Source organism: Biomphalaria glabrata, chromosome 13 (assembly GCF_947242115.1).
Source record: "Biomphalaria glabrata chromosome 13, xgBioGlab47.1, whole genome shotgun sequence".
NCBI lineage: Eukaryota > Metazoa > Mollusca > Gastropoda > Planorbidae > Biomphalaria > Biomphalaria glabrata.
Genome location: NC_074723.1, coordinates 34,325,961 through 34,345,254, shown reverse-complemented (window position 1 = coordinate 34,345,254; position 19,294 = coordinate 34,325,961). Strand labels below are relative to the sequence as shown.

The following is a 19,294-nucleotide window of genomic DNA, read 5'->3' as shown; positions in this document are numbered from 1 at the left end:
CTTTGTCATTTTGTAAATTTTTAAATATTTTAATATTTTAAATTTATATGGTTTAAATGCACTGGCTGCTTTCTCGATTTTGATAATTCTGACGTAATCCTGTACGTTGTCGACCATCTTTCAGTTTCCGGGTTACAGGTCATGTGTGACACGAAGACAGACGGCGGGGGATCGATCATCTTTTAGTGACGAATCATTGGAAAGGTTCAATAGAGGCTGGAAGGAGTATCGTTACGGCTTGGGAGATTACAACATTTTTAATTTTTATCTAAGAAATGAAAAATATTTTTCTATTATCTTCAACTAGAGGTGGGGTAGCTGAGCGGTAAAGCGCTTGTTTTCCGAGGTCCCGGGTTCGAATTATTGTGGAAGACAAGGATTTAATTTTTTTAGATCTCCAACTTTGATGGGTACCTGATTGGAAAAAGTAAATGCGGTTGGTCATTGTGCTTGCCACATGACACCATGCTCGTTAACAGTTGGCCAAATAAATAGATGCCCTATAGATCTCTTGGTCTAAAAGGGGAAACTTTACTATGAAATATTATTAATAGATTTTAAAAAATGTAACTTGAGTAGCAACGCGATGCTATATGGGTAGATAGAATGAGAAAAGAAAATATAACAGGCTTAGAGATGATAGATGAAGTGACTATTGGGGCGCTTGGTATAAAAGACTCCACGACTTTTGACCCTGCAAATTAACTTTTAACTTTGATTTAAGTGTTATCTGTGTCTTACGCAGCTAAGTCAAATGGAGGTAACACTCAAATAACGAAATCAAATAACACACAGGCGAAAGTCCAACATTAGAAGTTAGTCGACGCTAGATATTAAATGTCGAACAAGACGTTTTATAATAACGAAGCAAACAGTCGAATGTCGTCAAGTTATATCTCTACGTCCTTAAAAACTGCCTCTCTTTAATGCCGTCAAAAGTAGTTTGATCTAATATAATACAGACGTTACTTTAAAACGAAGATGATTACGTTCTACGCATCATGCATTCAGTCATGCATATTAACCAATGACTTAAATGCTGCCTAGTCACTGGTTTTCTTGGCTGGCTCAGGCAACCCATTCCATGCTCTAACAGCGCTTGGGAAGAAGGAGTATTTGTACAAATTTGTCCTAGCATATGGGATTAGGAATGTGCCTTTATTTATCTTTGTGTCTGAGTATTTTATTAGATTTTGTTTTTGTATTTGAAAATTATGGTTCAGTGTTTTATGTATGATTGCTACTTTACTTTTGAGTCTTCTCTCCTGAAGGCTTTCTTAATTTAGTGATTTTACTAAAGGTGTTACTTAACTCAAATCTGAATATTCTTTAGTTATCAATCTCACTGCTCTATTTTGTGTCTGTTCAAGTTTTTTAATGTATACTTGGGCTGAGGGGCCCCAAACAGAGGATGCATATTTTATTATTTGTCTGTTTACAATTCGCTTTTCTTTCTAGAAACCTCGTCTGGATTTTTAACTCGTCGCGTCATCGTCTCTAAGTCAAACCTTTCCCTTTTTGTGAAACAACTTTTCCCGCCAAAATTCAAAATCGTGCCAAAACAAGAGCTTACGAGACAGCCAATCAGCTGTGCGGACACGTAAAGGGTTAAATAGCCTTAATCTGAGTATAACACCCCTAAGCTTGGCGCCATGGTGGCTGCGTAGTGTATTTATATATATGATACCTGTAGTATGAAAAAGACATGTTTTATATTTGTGTATTTCTGAGTATTTTTTTTTTAGGTTTTGATTTTATATATATATTTATTATTTATTATAGCTTTTATATAGCGCTACTTTCATGCTTATAGCATGCTCAGAGCGCTGTGGAGCAATGGGGGTTAAGTGGAATCTAGGAGTTGGTTTTCCGTGCTCAGTAAACACAACTCCGCCCGAGTCGGGTGTCGAACCTCGAGCCCCCCTTCTAGGCAGCCAAGCCAAGTTCAAGCGCACTTAGCCTCTCGACCACGCTTCCCACTATAATAAGTTAATAAGTTATATTAATAAGTTTATCCTTAAAAGTTCCAAGTGTTAAAGAAATAAAAAAAAAACTTGTTACTTGAGCATCTATGAGAAGAGCTTAAGAATACGCTCTTTGTACGATATTCACAATAACGCCTTGAGGCCGAATCGAAATCCAAAGTGCTATCCACGCCACGTAGATGGATACCATCCATGGATAACATCCATAACATTCAGGCTACAAATGCATCCATGACACTCACGCAAAACAAGCAATTGTTGTACAGTTTTGTCCAGAGTAATTTTTTCTTTGTTATTTAAAGCATGTCCAACCTGTAGAGGTTCCTTACCAGAAGTTTTTTAATATTTTTGTTTAAAAATCTTTTACATAAAATTATCAAAGGAAAAAAAAAACAACTCTGCGCTTACAACTATATTTCTCAATATTGTAGAAGGTATTTCCCCTATTCGATATCAAACAAAACAATTAATTACCAATAATTAATTGACTTATTGGTTATTTTTTTATCGATTCATGTCATGTCTACACCAATGAATAATGTTTCAACTTCAACCAAGAATAGGTGTGGGAGAAATAACGCCTACAAACTTCTTTTTCTGAAAGTCAGAGTGAGTTGATATAAGTTTTACAACAACAACATGAAGGCACTATTTATTTGTAAGTTATAAAATATAGAGCAACGAATTTCATACCTATTGTCAAAATTTTGAAGAACAGATTTATATATAAAAACAGCAGCGTCACATCAAGTGGCACATCACCAGCAGACGTTAGAATAAATTATCCTGATACATGAACAAACTTGTGCACGCTTAATAATAAAGATAAGTTTTTTTGGAATATAACAATTTTAGAGAGAAGTGATTGTGAGTTGAGTTGATACCTTTAACTAACCGCAGTAGGTGTCACCGAAATTGTGTTGTGTGTGTATTCTGTGTGTATCTTATGAGTCTTGTGTTGTGTGTGTATTCTGTGTGTCTTTTGAGTCTTGTGTGTTTGTCTCGTGTGTATCTTGTGGGCCTTGTGTGTGTGTGCTTTGTGTGTGTCTTGTGTGTGTCTCGTGTTTGCGAAGATAAGTGACAGTAATTAGCGGTTCTTTAACTTAGATATTTTTTTTTAAAGTAATGTTATTTCTCTTTTGATAGCTAAGCTAGTTAATATTTCCAAGGTAAAACTTTGCTATTTATTATCTAAGGCATTGACCGTAAAGTTTTTATTTCAGATGTCTTTCAATTTTTTAAAGGCTTTGTTTGGGGTTTTGTCATAATTTTATGCGCTTTTTTCTTTTTTCCAACTAAGAACAGGACACACACCACTATTAAATTACCACCTGAACAAAATAAACTCCACACAACTCTCCCTCTGCAGACACTGCGCCCACCCCTTTGAAACCGTAAAGCATATTATCTTTGAATGCCCCTCCCTAATCCACCTTAGGCAGACCCTACTTCCACTACAGCCCAACATAACCAACACCCTGTATGGCAGTGCTGAACAACTGAAGAAAACAGCACACTTTTTTTCCTTGGCACAGTCTACAAAAGAGCTCACAGCTCAGCAGCAATAAAGTTGGCTAGAAGAAGAAGAAGAATAATTAGAGCTCAAGTCTTAAGCCTCCACAAGGGAACTAATTCCACTTATATACCACATCTGTCAAGTACGATATCTGTACCTTATTTGATGTCAAATAAAGAAAATATTTAACAATATTCAATGAATTAAGTGATTTTTTTTTTGTCATTGATTTCTGTTTTTATCAGGCACAAGAAATGTGTAATATTTTAATTTGATCATAGATTGGGTGTGGGAGAAAAAACTTGTTCAAATTTTTGCCACAATACCAGACACATTAAGTGAATTCATATAAGCTTTTTAATAACGTAATTTTATATAATAAATAATAAGAATGACAGTAGATTTTTTTTCAACGACAATAGCTTGGCACAATCACCCTGTTCGATTTAAAAGTATTAAGATCTGTATAACGAAATTGTTTGTAATTAATTTTTCATTTCAAGATATGTTTGCTGGTCCAGAAATGAGATTGGAAAAAAAACCGCTCTAAGCATGCTATAAGCATAAAAGTAGCGCTATATGAAAGCTATAATAATAATAATATTACACGTTATTATACTACAGCGTACTTAGCAATAACATTTTGACTCAAACATTTTGACTTAATTAATCACACCAGTAAATAGTAATTATTTAACAGCAGCATACAAAAGGTTTTAAACACTTTAATCGACCAGACACTACGGCTGTTTCCCCAGAATTAAAAATGTACTAATGTTTATACTAGAAAAAGGGCCTAGAGCTCTTAGATTCATAGGAGAAAAAAAATCTGAAAACAAAATGGTCAAAATAAATATTTTTAGAACCATTGAGCTACACGGCAACCTGTGTACATTGTTCTCGTTAGTCGCTGTCACTTGTAAAAGTTTCATTAAGGTAAAAGAACAAATAAAGACACACCTAGTGATGTCATGCAGGGGCGTAGACAATAACATTGAACTAGAGCAACACTCATTCAAAACAGAAAATTGAAAACAATGGTAGAGTAAAACAAAAGTCATCTACCATTTGTCCTTTAACTTTCATTGTAGGGGTGTTAACTCTAAGTAAACATATCCCTCCACTTTTCCAGTCGTCCGTCTCTTCTTGGTAGGATATCATGAGAGAGGCCGTCCATTCTTTTATATTCATCCAGCCAGCTCTCAAAGGCTTGAATTTTTCGTTCAGCCTCAGCGTTGAATGTCCAACTTTCACAACCAAATAGAAGTACATAGACCACAAGTGAAGAATGAATAAACAATATAAAATAATAATAATTATAAAGTTAGGGAAAAATTAGAGAAAGTCAATCATCGGTGGTAATAATTTAATAAATAATTACTATGAGCAGTAGCGGCCCTTGGCAAGTGATGGAACAGTCCAGGCCCCGCGATTGTAGATTTTTTTGTCATCTTCAAATTTGCAATCCATAATAGTTTTCATTCATCATCATCAAACTCCATTTGAGTGAGGACTTGAGAGGCTCAAATCCTCTCTTGCAAAAGCCCTGGACAGAAACCCTGCTGTCTTGAGTAGTGCATCAATGTCGCCATGCAGGTCGATAATATTGGGTTTTCAAGACCTGTCGAGACGGAGATCAGCAAGTCTGGGGCAGTCAAACATAATATGAGGCACGGTTTCCTATTCTTACCCGCAGCGGGGCAACCGTGAATCAAAATTTGGCCATAGCGGTGAGTGGCCTGTCCTGCACTGTGGAATTTGCCCTCCCTGGTGGGCCAAAGAGTCTGCAGTTGTGTTGCCAATCACACCTATGTGACTCGGTACCCACAGGGGTGCCATAGTGTTGTTTAATGTTATGTAAAGACATGATGACAGTGTTGATATTTGGGGGCTATGGTCCGGGGCTTTGCAAAGCCTGTAGTACAGATTTTGAGTCAGTGACCACAACAATCTGTGTTGCCCTCAAATGTCCCTCGCCGAGTTGAGAGTCAATGACTTTTGAGGCTTCATAGACTGCCATGGTCTCGGCATCAAAACTGCAAACACTACCACATGGTCCAAAGATTTTGAATGTGTAAGAGCCAAGAAAGTCGATGTAAGCTCCATAGCCTGCTCTTACAGAATCTATTGATGCCTACCCATCAGTGTATGCAACAAATTGCACTGGGCTTGAAGGTATTAATGGTCTTCAGAGCTGGGATTTTAAAGTCGTTAGATGACCGACTTTGCTTAGTGGCATTAGGGTCTACTAATTTCAAGCGTATGTCTGGGGTCATTGGGCGACACCAAGGGGGAAGGGGATGAAAGCGTTGAATATTTTGTCGGTTGGTGGAGAGGCCAGCTTCATTAGATAGTCTAGTGGCATGATGCATAAAAGACTGAATCTGGATACGTCTTCTGCATCTCCAACCATCCACTAGTTTTCTAGATGGGAGGTATTCATCCAGCCTTTTATACCGCTCATTGCAGGTCAGTATTGACCATTCCCTCCTAAGAATTAGTGGACCTATATTAGCCATTATTTCAGCAGCATTTACTGGAATGCCCTAAAGGTTTCACAGACAAATCTTAGTGCTCAAGTTGTTCAAGAACAGTCCTAGAGCCATAAATTTGCACAGGAAGGCTGTAGTCTATCTGTGATATATATATATTGAATATATGATACCAATCCCTATTCAAGCTCTTAACATGACATATTCGTTTTCAAATGCCCTTCAGTTTTGGTAAAGACAACAACTTATGACCTGTCGATTCAACGAGTCAATCATTGTTTAACAGTTTACCTTGGCATCAATAAATACAAGTAGCCGGAAGTGACCAACTAGCATCGTCTATTTTATAAATAAACAACATCCAATTTAATTTGAATAGGAAAACGCTTACTGATCAAGTTTGAACCTGTTGCTTGACTATAGTTATTTCTATATGGCAGGTCATTTATAGTGTCGCAATGTAAATATAACTTGTAAACAATTGATTTTTTAAATGAGAATTAATAAAGAAATATAGTTTTTTTTTCACTTTCAAAGAGAATAACTAGCGGATCTAGAACTTTGGAGTTGGGGATGTAAAAGATGATATTTACATGGTGTAATGTGTAATGTTGAAGTATGCCGTATTACTATCACACATTGGACTGGGCACCACCAATGTGTCGCGAATGCGTAGATTGCTGGGTTCTTGCTTTCTAGAGTGACATTTGTTACCAAACAAACACAAAGGATAAGGATTGAGTGAGTCCGAATTTTGGAAGACTAGAAATAACATTAATTTCATAAAACACTTTATGATAGTCAGTGGCGTAACTAAAGGGGGAAGGGAGGGGGGAGAATTTAAAAATCCCCCAGGGCCACCACCTAGGGGGGGGGGCCCAAATGGGTGTCCAAAATTTATTTGTAAATACATAAATTTAATATATTTGATTGACAAATAGTGTCAACGGGTGTCTTTTTTTTTGTTTTCAACATTTATGGATTAAATTTATAACAAAAAGACTAAACCTAGATCTAGGTCTATCAGTACGTTGACTTTGTTGACATTTTAAAAATATTTTTTTCCACAGAAATCAAAGTTTTTTTAAAGTTAGTTTTTCATTTTAAACTTTGTTGCCACGAATAAAACTGCATGATATACAGCGAATTCCAGGTAACTTGTTATCTTTACTAATAATATATCTAAATGGCGAGTATTTTATTGCTACACTAATTAACCTTCAAGCAAAATTTACACAATCGAGTATAACAGATCCAAAAGTTATTCTTAATAATGCTAGAATAGTCCATTATTCGGGTTTGGCGTCTATTATCACACCCTTCTATTGAAAATTCTTTAGAGTGATATCTACTAGCAGGGCCGGCCCTAGCCTTTACGGGGCCCTAGGCGAAACGGATCGCGCGGTGCATAGTCTGGGTAAGGATGAGCATGATAATATTTTTGTTTTAATTAGAAAATAGGCCTACTTTCGTCTTTGCAATAAATTTTTATCAAATGAAAGCTCGTAATGCCACTTTTATTTATAGGCACCCCAAAATGTCAATTTCGTCTATTCTTCATTAGATTTGAATAAATAAAAAAAAAGTTCAGGACTTTATCGTATATTTTGCCTTTTCATGAGATTTCCTGGAGGCCCTGAAAAATCAGGAGGTCGCGAAAACCCTGTTATTTCATATACGTTATAATGGTTTAATTTAATAATGTACACTTAGAATTAGCGCGGGTCCTATGAAAGCGCGGGGCCCACTGCTACCGCATAGGCTGCAGTGGCCTACTAGGAACTTAACAATTCGTCCACTTCTGGTTGTCTTGACTGACACAACAAGTCCTCTAGACGTTGGTCTATAACTTTTAGTTCCGTTTGTTCCAACAGTTTTGCCTCCATCGGTATCATAGTACCCAGAGATGTCTTCATCGAAACTCTTATTTAAAAAGCGTTGATTTCTTCTGTATGTTTTTCCGTTTGTCTTTATGATGTAAGATCTCTGTGCTGAATGTTTTTTATGACAACTGCTTTCTGCCATGTTTGACCGACCTAGAAGAACTCTCCGACAGAATAATCTTTAGGTAGTCTTGCTTTTGCATTGTTTTTCACTTTGCTTTTCATCTGTCGTTCGTTGAGAAATGTCTCTGCATTTTCAGCTACCAATGGTTTCAATAGTTTGGGATCAGTTGGAATGATTCTCTGAGTCTTCTACTCGTCAGCAGTTGTGATGGTGAATACGGCAGTCCACTTATCGGAGTATTTCTATACTCGAGCATAACGAGATATGGATCTTTCCCACTTTTGTATGCTCTGAATCCTTTAGCTTGCGCATAAAACATAAACAACCAACAATGACATAATACCATATAATATTAGCACAGAATCTTCTTCAAGCTGTGGAAAATTAAGATTTTTTTGCCTATCTTGAATTCTGGTCAAAGCTCTTGCGCCCAATTACTATAGTTCAGAAGAAACTACAAAAGTCTGGACTGCATATATGGGAAGCTGCTAAAGAAATTAATACCCTTTCATGCTTTCTGCAAAATGATGAGAAACTGACAAAAACCCAATCCATCGAAAAAGCAAAAGAAGGTAGTGAATACTATGGATTCCCTGTAATCAAAACAACCAGAAGAAAGAAAAGACTTGATGGGAAGTTGAGTTCTAATGTAGGACTGTCAATAGAACTGCAATTTAAACGTGTTGCGACAGAAGTGCTGGACAGATTTCAAAGGCTGAAAAGAAAATGGATACCTTTGTGTTTCTTCTTGAACCAAGACACCTGTTAGATGAAGACCTGCTTATGACAAACTGTGCTACTTTTCCTGTTTGTATGATGAAATAAATGGCAAATCGCTTTTTTAATGATGTCATTGATGCACGAGCACTTTTCATCAACAAACCAGTAATACAATCACCAATAGACATATTGAGGAAACAGGCTTCATATGGTAATTACGTGTGCTCAAACTTTGCAACCTCCTCCGAATACTGCTAACTCAGGCCACTTCCATTACGTCATGTGAGAGATCATTCTCAAAGCTCAAGTTCATCAAAAGCTATCTCAGGAGCACAATGACACAAGAAAGGCTTATTATGGCTTTAATGTCAGTGAAGTCACAAATAAAAGAAAGTATCGATGTAGTTGATGTTATAGATGTCTTTGCTGCACAGAATGCACGACGTGAAGCGATATCAATTTAGATTTGTCACTTGTGCCTTATTTAACTAATAAACAAAGGTATTATTCATTAAAAGAGTCTTGATTACTTTTTGTTAAGTTTACTGATATACTGAACCAATTTGATTTGGACTTATATATTTTTGCGTACATTATCCCATATCATATGTCCAATGTCAAAATGCAAGGGGCCCCCAAAAAGGTCAATCCCCCCGGGCCTCCATATCCCTAGTTACGCCCCTGATGGTAGTTACTAAATGTTCCAGTGCATAGAATACAATCACGTCCGCATAACAGCGGCATCAAACATACGACGTAGTTAATCTTATCAAATCTTATCTTATCAAATCACATTCGCATCACAGCGGGTAACAATAAACTTTACAGTTACTAACTATCAAAATACGTGTACTGTCTCAGAAGACTACTCAACTCAAAAATACTCAAGTCACTACCTAAAGATACTACTGGACTGCCTTGTCCAAAGGATACCACCTGACTGCCTTGACCAAAGGATACCACTTGACTGCCTGACGCCAAAAACGTTTTCTTGCACATTTCACTACAGAAACGCGTTCTCCTGACTTCTACAGATTATAATTCATCGTATGTTTGTAACTTTGTTTTATTACAAAACTTAAAATCAAAGTTCTAAACAAAAAATTCGGATGTGGGGGGAGAAATTAAGTGGACCAATTAGATTCTACTGTAAATTTTTTCCCAATTTTAGGATTCATGTATAAATTGAGAGCTATAGTGCCACATGTTTTTAGCTAGAAAAATATCAGTTTTAGTAAAGGCTGTAAAAAGGCGACTAGGAAACAAATATTTTGGTTCTAAACTCATCACAATCGTTACTCTTTTATATTACTTATACTTTACGACTAGGCTCCAAAACTCAGGCCTCTGACAACTCTCTAAGGGCCGCCACTCTGTTCTAACCAATGGACCAATGAAATAAAAATAAATATACAAAGAATTCCTTTAAACTTACTCCAAGATTCTATTTAGCGTTGTTTACAATACTCCATACAAACACTGTCACCACAGTCTCTAAACAACAGGAACAAACGCAATGAAGTCTGTAGTCTTCTCGACATCTGCTGCCAGTGCTCCGTTAGTACAAACGAACGTTTTGACCCACACAATAGCATTTCATGAAATTTCTTCTATCTCTTCAATTGTAACTGGTAAAGGTGTTTCACCTGCTATTTTATCGAGCGCTAACACCGGCCTCAACCTTGCACAACGTAAACAGTAAATACATTTACCCAAATGACTGCAGTCTTCAATGTTGAAAGAAACTTTCACTATTTTCATATCGAAAATTAAAACTAATGATAACTATTAGTCTGTTAGTTTCTGTTACTCTAACTATCACGACTCACGTGCAATACAGTATTTAACACAGCTTATAGAACTAAATTTTCAAGCCTATAATAAAGTTTGTATGGTCGGACATGAACTTCGGACAAAGCTATTCAAGTGTATTAAGACAATAGCACTGTACTTCAATGGAAGTATGACTTGTTAAGCTGCTACCTAGAAGATAATTGATTTAAAGGTAAACAAATTGGCTTAAATTTGGGTACGCACAATTCTGAGAGGTGCACGTACATGGACGGCCTTTAGTTTCTGATAAGCCTAGGATACTCTTATATTTAAAACTCCACTTCAGTCATAAGTGGAAGCACTACTTGATCAGTTGTCAATTAGAAGTTCATTGACTTGATTGTTAAAAAAAAAAAGCTAGAATTTTGCTACACAGAATCCAAGAGGGTGGGTGTGCACCCCCATGTGTGCGCCAATTGTTGTGCGGTTTATTAATGATTAGAATGATCAGAAATTATTTTTGTCCAAAAGGGAGAACACATCTTTAGCCTATACCTAAATAAATCCTATAAAACGATTTCGTTATTAAAACATTCTTTAGCTAAAAGCATTGTTAGCATACTCAAAGACACAAATATTTTCTCGAAGAGAGATAACTAGGATTGAAACAAAGTTCCTAATATATATTAGTTTACTTCCCCTTGTTAGTTAAATTTTTAACCGTGAACCCCAAAAGATGGATAAACTTATTTTATATTTTTAGTGATGAGTATGAAGAAATAAAGAAACTAATAGTCAATACAATAAATATTTTAAGTTATTAAAGGAGAAAGCTTGTAGAATACTCTACAAAGTGCTGAGAAGTGGTATAGGCGACAGGTGCTAACTGTGATGATTTTTGTTTCTTTATTGCCTAATGTTTTCTTTTTGCCGGAGATGTATATAAATAACATGACAACAAACTGAAGAACATCCGAGTTGTTATCTTATTTCTTTATTCAACTTCTTCACAACTACACATATACGTAGACATTCAATTCAATAACAAATTGACATAAATATCTTGATAATATTACATTTTCACGTAAACTATTTCGATTAGTATAATATATTCCGTACAAACTTTTTTTTTGTCTACAGGATCAAATCTTCATTTCGTTGCAAGTTCTGAAATTGTAAAAGAACTCATAGAACCCTTGACAGTCAAATGTTCTTTTCCGGTAAAGTCTACATAAATCGTTTTTTTTTAGAAATCACTTGAGACGGAAATTAAATCTTATTTTACACACATTCACAGACAAGCGCACAGAGAAACAAATGCAAAAACACACGCACACAAACGCACTCTAAGACACTCACCTAAGTACCCACATACACACAAAAGTACCCACATACACACACAAAAGTACCCACATACACACCAAAACACACACAAACGCAAAAACACACAGACACATCCAAACGAACTTAAATACAAGCACCAACATTATAAATAATTGTATTTTTTTTCTAGATTTTATAAAAAAAAAATTATGTTTGAATTACTTTGTCCATAGTCAATTTGAAATCTCGTGGTGTTAACAAACCATTTGCTGTATACAAGAGTGTTTTTGTTTGTTTGTGTATTTCTAAATAGGTGAGTAGTTGTAGTATTATTTGGCAGATCTTTAGAAAAGTTTATTATTATTTTTATGTTTTGTTTCACAGGCTTCAAACGATAGTTCTTATCAAGATTCAGTTCTTCAATTCATGTACATACTTCACGGTAATGTTTTATTAATATAACAAACATTTGCGATCTTAGAGTATTGTTATTTAAAAAGCTTTTATCAACTCACTGTCTGTCTGGTACAAAGTGTGTACACATTATTTGTCACGATCTCATTTAGGGATCAAGCTGTAACCTCGCAGTGTTCATTGACATAGACAAGACATGAGTCAATAAAATGAAAACTTACCAATCAGACAATTAATTACTGACAATTCCTTTTTTTAGTTTCATACTGTGACAAGAGGGACAATAAGGGTGGCTACCTTTATTTTTTTATTAGAGTTAGCCCCCTTTATGACTTGATTTAAGTCCCTGTCAATTGTTTACGATGGCCACTCTCTCTTGAGCCTTTCAACTGACCAGTGTATTTTGAATTAAATCTATATACTGTTTAACTCATCCTTGTGTTGTACAATTGTTGTGTTACTCAAGAGGAGTGTGCCGCTGTTGTGAGAAGAGTATTTCGATAATGAGCTAAGTAGATTTTATCAATTTGTTAGTACTAAATTGATTTATGTAAATGGTATAGGTCTACTTAGTCTCTTATCCTCTTCTGTATGTTTTTTTTTTGAAAGACATATTTTGTTTAGATACGAGACATTAGTGTGTCTCAAGAATGACGTCATTTCATAGTTAATGTATGTATGATATTATTGTAAACTAATGTAAACCCTCGCTTTGGTTTTTGACATAAAATGTCTCATGAATGACGTCATTTCATTGTTAATGCATGTATGGTATTATTATAAACCATCTTTTTGGTTTTTTGGCATAAGACATTATTGTGCCTCTATGATGGTGGTCCTTTCATTATATTGACCTGAAACTGTCTTGCTACTTTGCTTAGTTTCATTATGTCATTTTCTTTTGGTGAGCCTTTATTGCAATTTATATTTTTCATGATCTTTTCCTTTTGTTTGTAAATAAACTCCTTTTTTTTTTGTTGTAACTGAAATCTCAGAATTATTATTTGTTTGTCTCGGTAGTATTATACATCTAGAGGCTATAGTTATTAGCCTAGATAATATAATTGGGACCACAAAGTACCACTGGACTAACTTGCTAGTACAGTACAGGTCACTGGTCTTATGACCTATCCTATTTTTAGGTCACACATACCAACAATGTGAACTAATCCTTCATAGATATGGCTACATTTATTAGGGTTTGGTCCCCTTAAACAATTGTTAACACTATTTCTCTATCAAGCGTTCTCCAGTTACATTAAACGCATATTTATTTTACCTCACAAAACAGGAATTGATAAACCAAAAAATCTCAACTTATTAATTAATGGTATTGGTAATTAATTATTTAGCTTGGTATCGAATAAAGGAAATGGTTGTTGTTGACATCTGTTGACCTCTGTCTGTCAAAGAGCGACTATGGTTCATTTCCAAAACTTCTTCATAGACTGTAAGCACTTTGAAAAGTGCAGTCAATTAGTCTTAAAATGCTTATGAATGTAGACTTCTCGCGGCATCGACCATTCTTGGTTTGAGTCGTACCATTCTGTTGAGTATTCTTCCGCCTCCCACGGTATCCGCAATTTGGACACACAGATGGCATTTCTTCCTATTTCAATTAGTTCCTCTCTCAGACACTGCGATCTATAGGGCAGATGGAACTAAGGTTATCTGTTTCTATGGTCGACGGTTAACGAGTAGATTACCATGTGGCCAACACAACGACCAAAATCCTTTACTTTCCCTAACTAAAGTCAGGTACCCATTAGAGGGTGCCCTTAAAATCCTAAAATTCAAAGTTCCAGTCTTCACCATGTTTGGAACCATGAACCCCACGCCAAGCGCTTAAACTTAACCACTCAGCCAGAGAGCCTCCTTATTCCAATAATATTGCACCCAAAATCTGTGGGATGATTGCCAATGTTGGCATTGCTGCATTCCCGTGATAACCCTCTCTATCCCTCTTCCAGTAAGGATTACAGACTTGTCATCGTGAGTCCATGCAATCCTACTACAGACCGATGCACAATATTTCTCAAACAAAATTTTGACATATTTCTTATTATAAAGCAAAACATTTTTAAAAAAATAAATAAAACAAAATATGACTTTTTTCATTCTGTATTTCTAGCATTTTAATCTTGCAACATATTGGTACATTTATTTTTATTTTTTTTCAGAGACCAATGGAGTTATTACGACTATATCTAGAGATCAACCTGTTACCAAATCTGGACAAAACCTGAGCTCCTATAAAATACAAGGCGAACTCTATCACAACTTGTCTAAAGATTCCTATCTTCAAGTCACATGGCAAAATGTGAAATTGTTTGACTCTGGAAAATATTTTTGCGGTGCCCATGTCAACTATGTACTCGGACAAAAAGACAGATTTCAGGAGCAGTTAGTCATTTCTGTACAAAGACCAATTTTGGATGATTTGGTCAAAGTTGTTCATGATTTGCAGAGAGAAGTTGGTGAAGAAAAACAGAGGCGAGAGATTAGCGAACGAAACATAATGAATATTCATGAGCAAAACATCGAAATTGTTAAAGAAGACATGAAAATTAATCAACAAAACATAAAAAATGTTAAAGAAGATGTGAAAATCAATCAACAAAACATCGAAAATGTTAAAGAAGATGTGAAAATCAATCAACAAAACATCGAAAAAAATAAAGAAGATGTCAAAATCAATCAACAAAAGATCGAAAATATTAAAGAAGACCTAAAAATCAATCAACCAAAATTCGAAAATGTTAAAAAAGATGTGAAAATCAATCAAGATAACATCGAAAATATTAGGGAAGAAGTAAAAATCAATCAACAAAACCTTACCCGTTTGAAAGAGACAATAGATTTATTACAATATAATCTTTCCAATTATGAAGGTACTGAGTTTTTATTCCATTCATTTATTTAGCTAAAAATTCGTCGGATCAAAAATCCAAACAGTGGAACTCGAAAAAGGCTCTATTTCCGTAGAAATTGGAAAGTTAATGTATATCGTTGGGAATATAATTACCACATAATTGATCATAATTTGAAATTTCGTATTTGGCCTTAATAATATTAGAAAATAAATTTAAAATATCAATTATTTTGGCGAGAGGTCTAGAAAATCTTTATCTTGAACAGCGGCTATTTCCTCTTGTTGGATACAACCATTATATCCTTTACTTTTAAGCAAGCAATTCATATATATATATATATATATATATATATATATATATATATATATATTATATATATGCCTATGATTGTGCCCTGCTAGCTCACAATGAACATGACCTCCAGAACGCGGTAAACGAATTTGCATACGATGCCTCCTTTTTTCAGTTTATCAATACCCCTCGTGAAAACAGAATTTATGTTCAAAAAGTCACCTAACAAAACATACCCAGACCAAAGGATCACCGTAAACAAACAGCCCCTTAACGTAGTAGACCGTTTTACATATCTAGGTGTTACAGTGTCAAATGACACCTCAATTTCAAGGGAAATTGATAGCCATCTAGCCAAGGCCATTAGCGCTTTTGAAAGTTTTCAGACGACAGTTTAGCGGAACAAATCGCTCCGCTTGCCTACAAAAATCAATGTCTACCAAGAGATGGTTCTTTTAACCCTTCTATATGGCTCTGAAACATGGACACTATAAAGAAAACAACTAAGACTCTTGAGCGCTTTCACCAAAGATGCTTGCGCTCCATCATGGACATACGGTGGCATGACCGCACTACAAATAGCGATGTTCTTGCGCACGTCGGAATGGACAGTATATTGGGACTTCATTTGGTTTGACACTTACGCTGGGCAGGGAAAGTATCCTGTATGGGAGACGAACGTATGCCAAAGGAAATCTTTTTGGGTGTACTAAATGTTGGTCGACGTAACAGAGGCGCTCCCCGGAAACTCTTTAAAGACCAGCTTAGGCGTCAACTTTCCTTAGCTGATTAAGAAGATAACACCTGATGGCAAGCGGCCTCGGAATAAGACAGATAGAGGTCACTCACGAAGGCCGCGTTATACACATTGATAACCAAAAGAAAATCTGCTGCCGAGGACAAACGCAGACGGCGAAAAGAAAATCTAAATCGACCACCTGCGGACAATGGTTATGCTTGCCCTGGATGTGGTAAAAGATGCAGGTCACAGCTGGGGCTGCGCAGCCACGGAAAATGCTACATTTCTCACTAATCTTTGGGCTCAAAGACAAGCCTTATTATTCCATGTTCTACAGTATGACCTAGAGGTCCCGCATCAATTTATGTTTCGTACTAAAGCTATAATGAATACACTGATTGTAATATTAAATGTCAGTATGTCACCATTTGAAAAGTTAAACTACAAAGACTTTCTTCCAAGCCAATAACAGTCTAGTAGTTTTAAGCAAAAGTTTCCACGTAAAACGACACGACCTGAGCTGTGGTTGTTCTAGATTGTAGGAAGAGTTCAAAGACTTTCTATTTTAATCTCTAAGAGACTTTGTATTCTAATCTCTAAGAGACTTTGTATTCAAATCGCTAAGAGACTTTCTATTCTAATCTCTAAGAGACTTTCTATTCTAATCTCTAAGAAACTTTCTATTCTAATTGCTAAGAGACTTTCTATTAAAATATTTAAGTGACTTTCTATTCTAATCTCTAAGAAACTTTCAATTCTAATTGCTAAGAGATTTTCTATTCTAATCTCTAAGAAACTTTCAATTCTAATTGCTAAGAGATTTTCTATTATAATATTTAAGTGACTTTCTATTCTAAACGCCCTGTACAATGACATTTCTAGGTAACATATCATAAAAAGCAAATTTCAGATTGGTAGTCGTTTCCCGATCGCTCGATCATTTTCGTCATAACAAAAGGCATTCCGACATGAGTTCGTGTAATAGTATTCCCAAATTAATTTCAACTAGCATGGCATGGTCTCCTGGTTCTAGTTTATTAAATAATTAGACTTTCAGGAACATTAAGGGTACCGTTGTCTAAGTCTGTCTTGCAAGGTTAGCCTGGTATAGAAAAGGAAAATGGCAGGGGTCTTGCCACGAGTCTGACTCACCCGCCAGAGAGAACAATGTTCTCATTCAGGACGGTGAGAGAGAGCTCTTGTTCACTTTTGCTGGCCTAGAGTTCCGAGAAGAAGAAGAAGTCAAGATGTAAATACCTACCTTTTATAAGCTCTGAGTCAATTTACACTTTTGCTTAACATAATCAGAATCAGAATTTTTAATCGACAGGAGGGCGAGGGAAATCTTTTATAAGTTATAAAATGGTTTAATTTAAAAATCTATACACCTATAATTATTGCGGGTCCTATGAAAATTGCGTGGCCTACTGCGATCGCTTAGGTTGAAGTGGCCTAATGCCGGCCCTGCAAAATAGCGCCGTATGCTACGCCGCCGGTATACAAGTGTTTTTTTTTATATTTTACTTGTATTTTTGTTTGTAATGACATAGTTTATAGGTTTATATTTGTCGTGATGGCTATTTTCACGCATACTTTTTGGCGCGAAATGTTTAATCATATTATCATTATTTTTTTTTGTTATTATGTCTTTAAAATGAATAATGCCTATCATTGTTTTGTATGTGCAAAATAAGTAAAGGGGTAAACACATACTATATAATATAGTATATAAAAAAAAACACTATGTTTGTTATAAAATATTTAAATTATCTCTTGAACCGAGAAACATCTGCGCTAAAAACTCAGCTGCTAAAAGGCTGCGACTAATGTGAACTTCAAAGATAATAATTTTAGAACTGTTTCTATTTACTTTCAGGAAAAACAAATTACACATCTCTATTACAAGAAATCCAGAATACTTTAATACCGCAGTCATGTCGTGGCATCATCTATATAAAAGAACGCGTGGAGGTGACATTAGCTTCCGGGTTAAAGGTCATGTGTGACACAAAGACAGACGGCGGTGGATGGATCATCTTTCAGAGAAGAATCAACGGAAAAGTAGATTTCTATAGAGGCTGGCAGGAGTATCGTGACGGCTTTGGAGATTACAACATTGGTGAATTTTATTTGGGAAATGAAAATATTTTTAGTTTAACTTCTACTGGACAATATGATTTAAGAATAGATTTAGAATTTAACAATACAAAATATTTTGCGCAATACAAAGACTTTAAAATATTGAGTGAGACTGAGAAATATAAACTACATATAGGAAAATATTCAGGAAATGCTGGTGATAGTTTATCAGGTCATAACAACATGTTCTTTACGACTTTTGATAGAGATAACGATGAACAAAGTGGCTTAAACTGTGCAGAACGTTGTTCAGGTGCCTGGTGGTATATAAACTGTCATTATTCTAATCTAAATGGTCTATGGGGAAGTACATTAAGTTACAAGGGAATGAACTGGTATGAATTAACTGGATGGTCTAACAGTGTTTCTTTTAGCGAGATGAAAATAAGAGAAAGAAAATAAAACGAACATTTGGATCAACAGTCATACCCCAGAGAATAAAAGAGACGCCCCTCCCTTCCCAATAAAAAAAATACATTAAGAGATACTAAAATGAATTTTGTGAAAAAAAAAAAGAATTTAAAATAAAGCAATTCTTAGTTTTGAACTTTGTCATTTTGTAAATTTTTAAATATTTTAATATTTTAAATTTATATGGTTTAAATGCACTGGCTGCTTTCTCGATTTTGATAATTCTGACGTAATCCTGTACGTTGTCGACCATCTTTCAGTTTCCGGGTTACAGGTCATGTGTGACACGAAGACAGACGGCGGGGGATCGATCATCTTTTAGTGACGAATCATTGGAAAGGTTCAATAGAGGCTGGAAGGAGTATCGATACGGCTTGGGAGATTACAGCATTTTTAATTTTTATCTAAGAAATGAAAAATATTTTTCTATTATCTTCAACTAGAGGTGGGGTAGCTGAGCGGTAAAGCGCTTGTTTTCCGAGGTCCCGGGTTCGAATTATTGTGGAAGACAAGGATTTAATTTTTTTAGATCTCCAACTTTGATGGGTACCTGATTGGAAAAAGTAAATGCGGTTTGTCATTGTGCTTGCCACATGACACCATGCTCGTTA

The 19,294-nt window shown here is 35.5% G+C and overlaps 1 protein-coding gene across 1 annotated transcript; it reads left to right on the top strand.

Annotated features, from left to right (window-relative positions):
* The first annotated feature begins 11,626 nt into the window (after positions 1 to 11,626).
* Positions 11,627 to 18,819, top strand: LOC129922432 (fibrinogen-like protein 1). Its single transcript, XM_056008454.1, has 4 exons — positions 11,627 to 11,713; positions 12,201 to 12,258; positions 14,411 to 15,121; positions 18,010 to 18,819. The coding sequence occupies exons 2-4, from the start codon at positions 12,243 to 12,245 to the stop codon at positions 18,672 to 18,674; spliced, it is 1,392 nt and encodes a 463-aa protein (XP_055864429.1). The 5' UTR covers positions 11,627 to 11,713; positions 12,201 to 12,242; the 3' UTR covers positions 18,675 to 18,819.
* Positions 18,820 to 19,294: the final 475 nt, after the last annotated feature.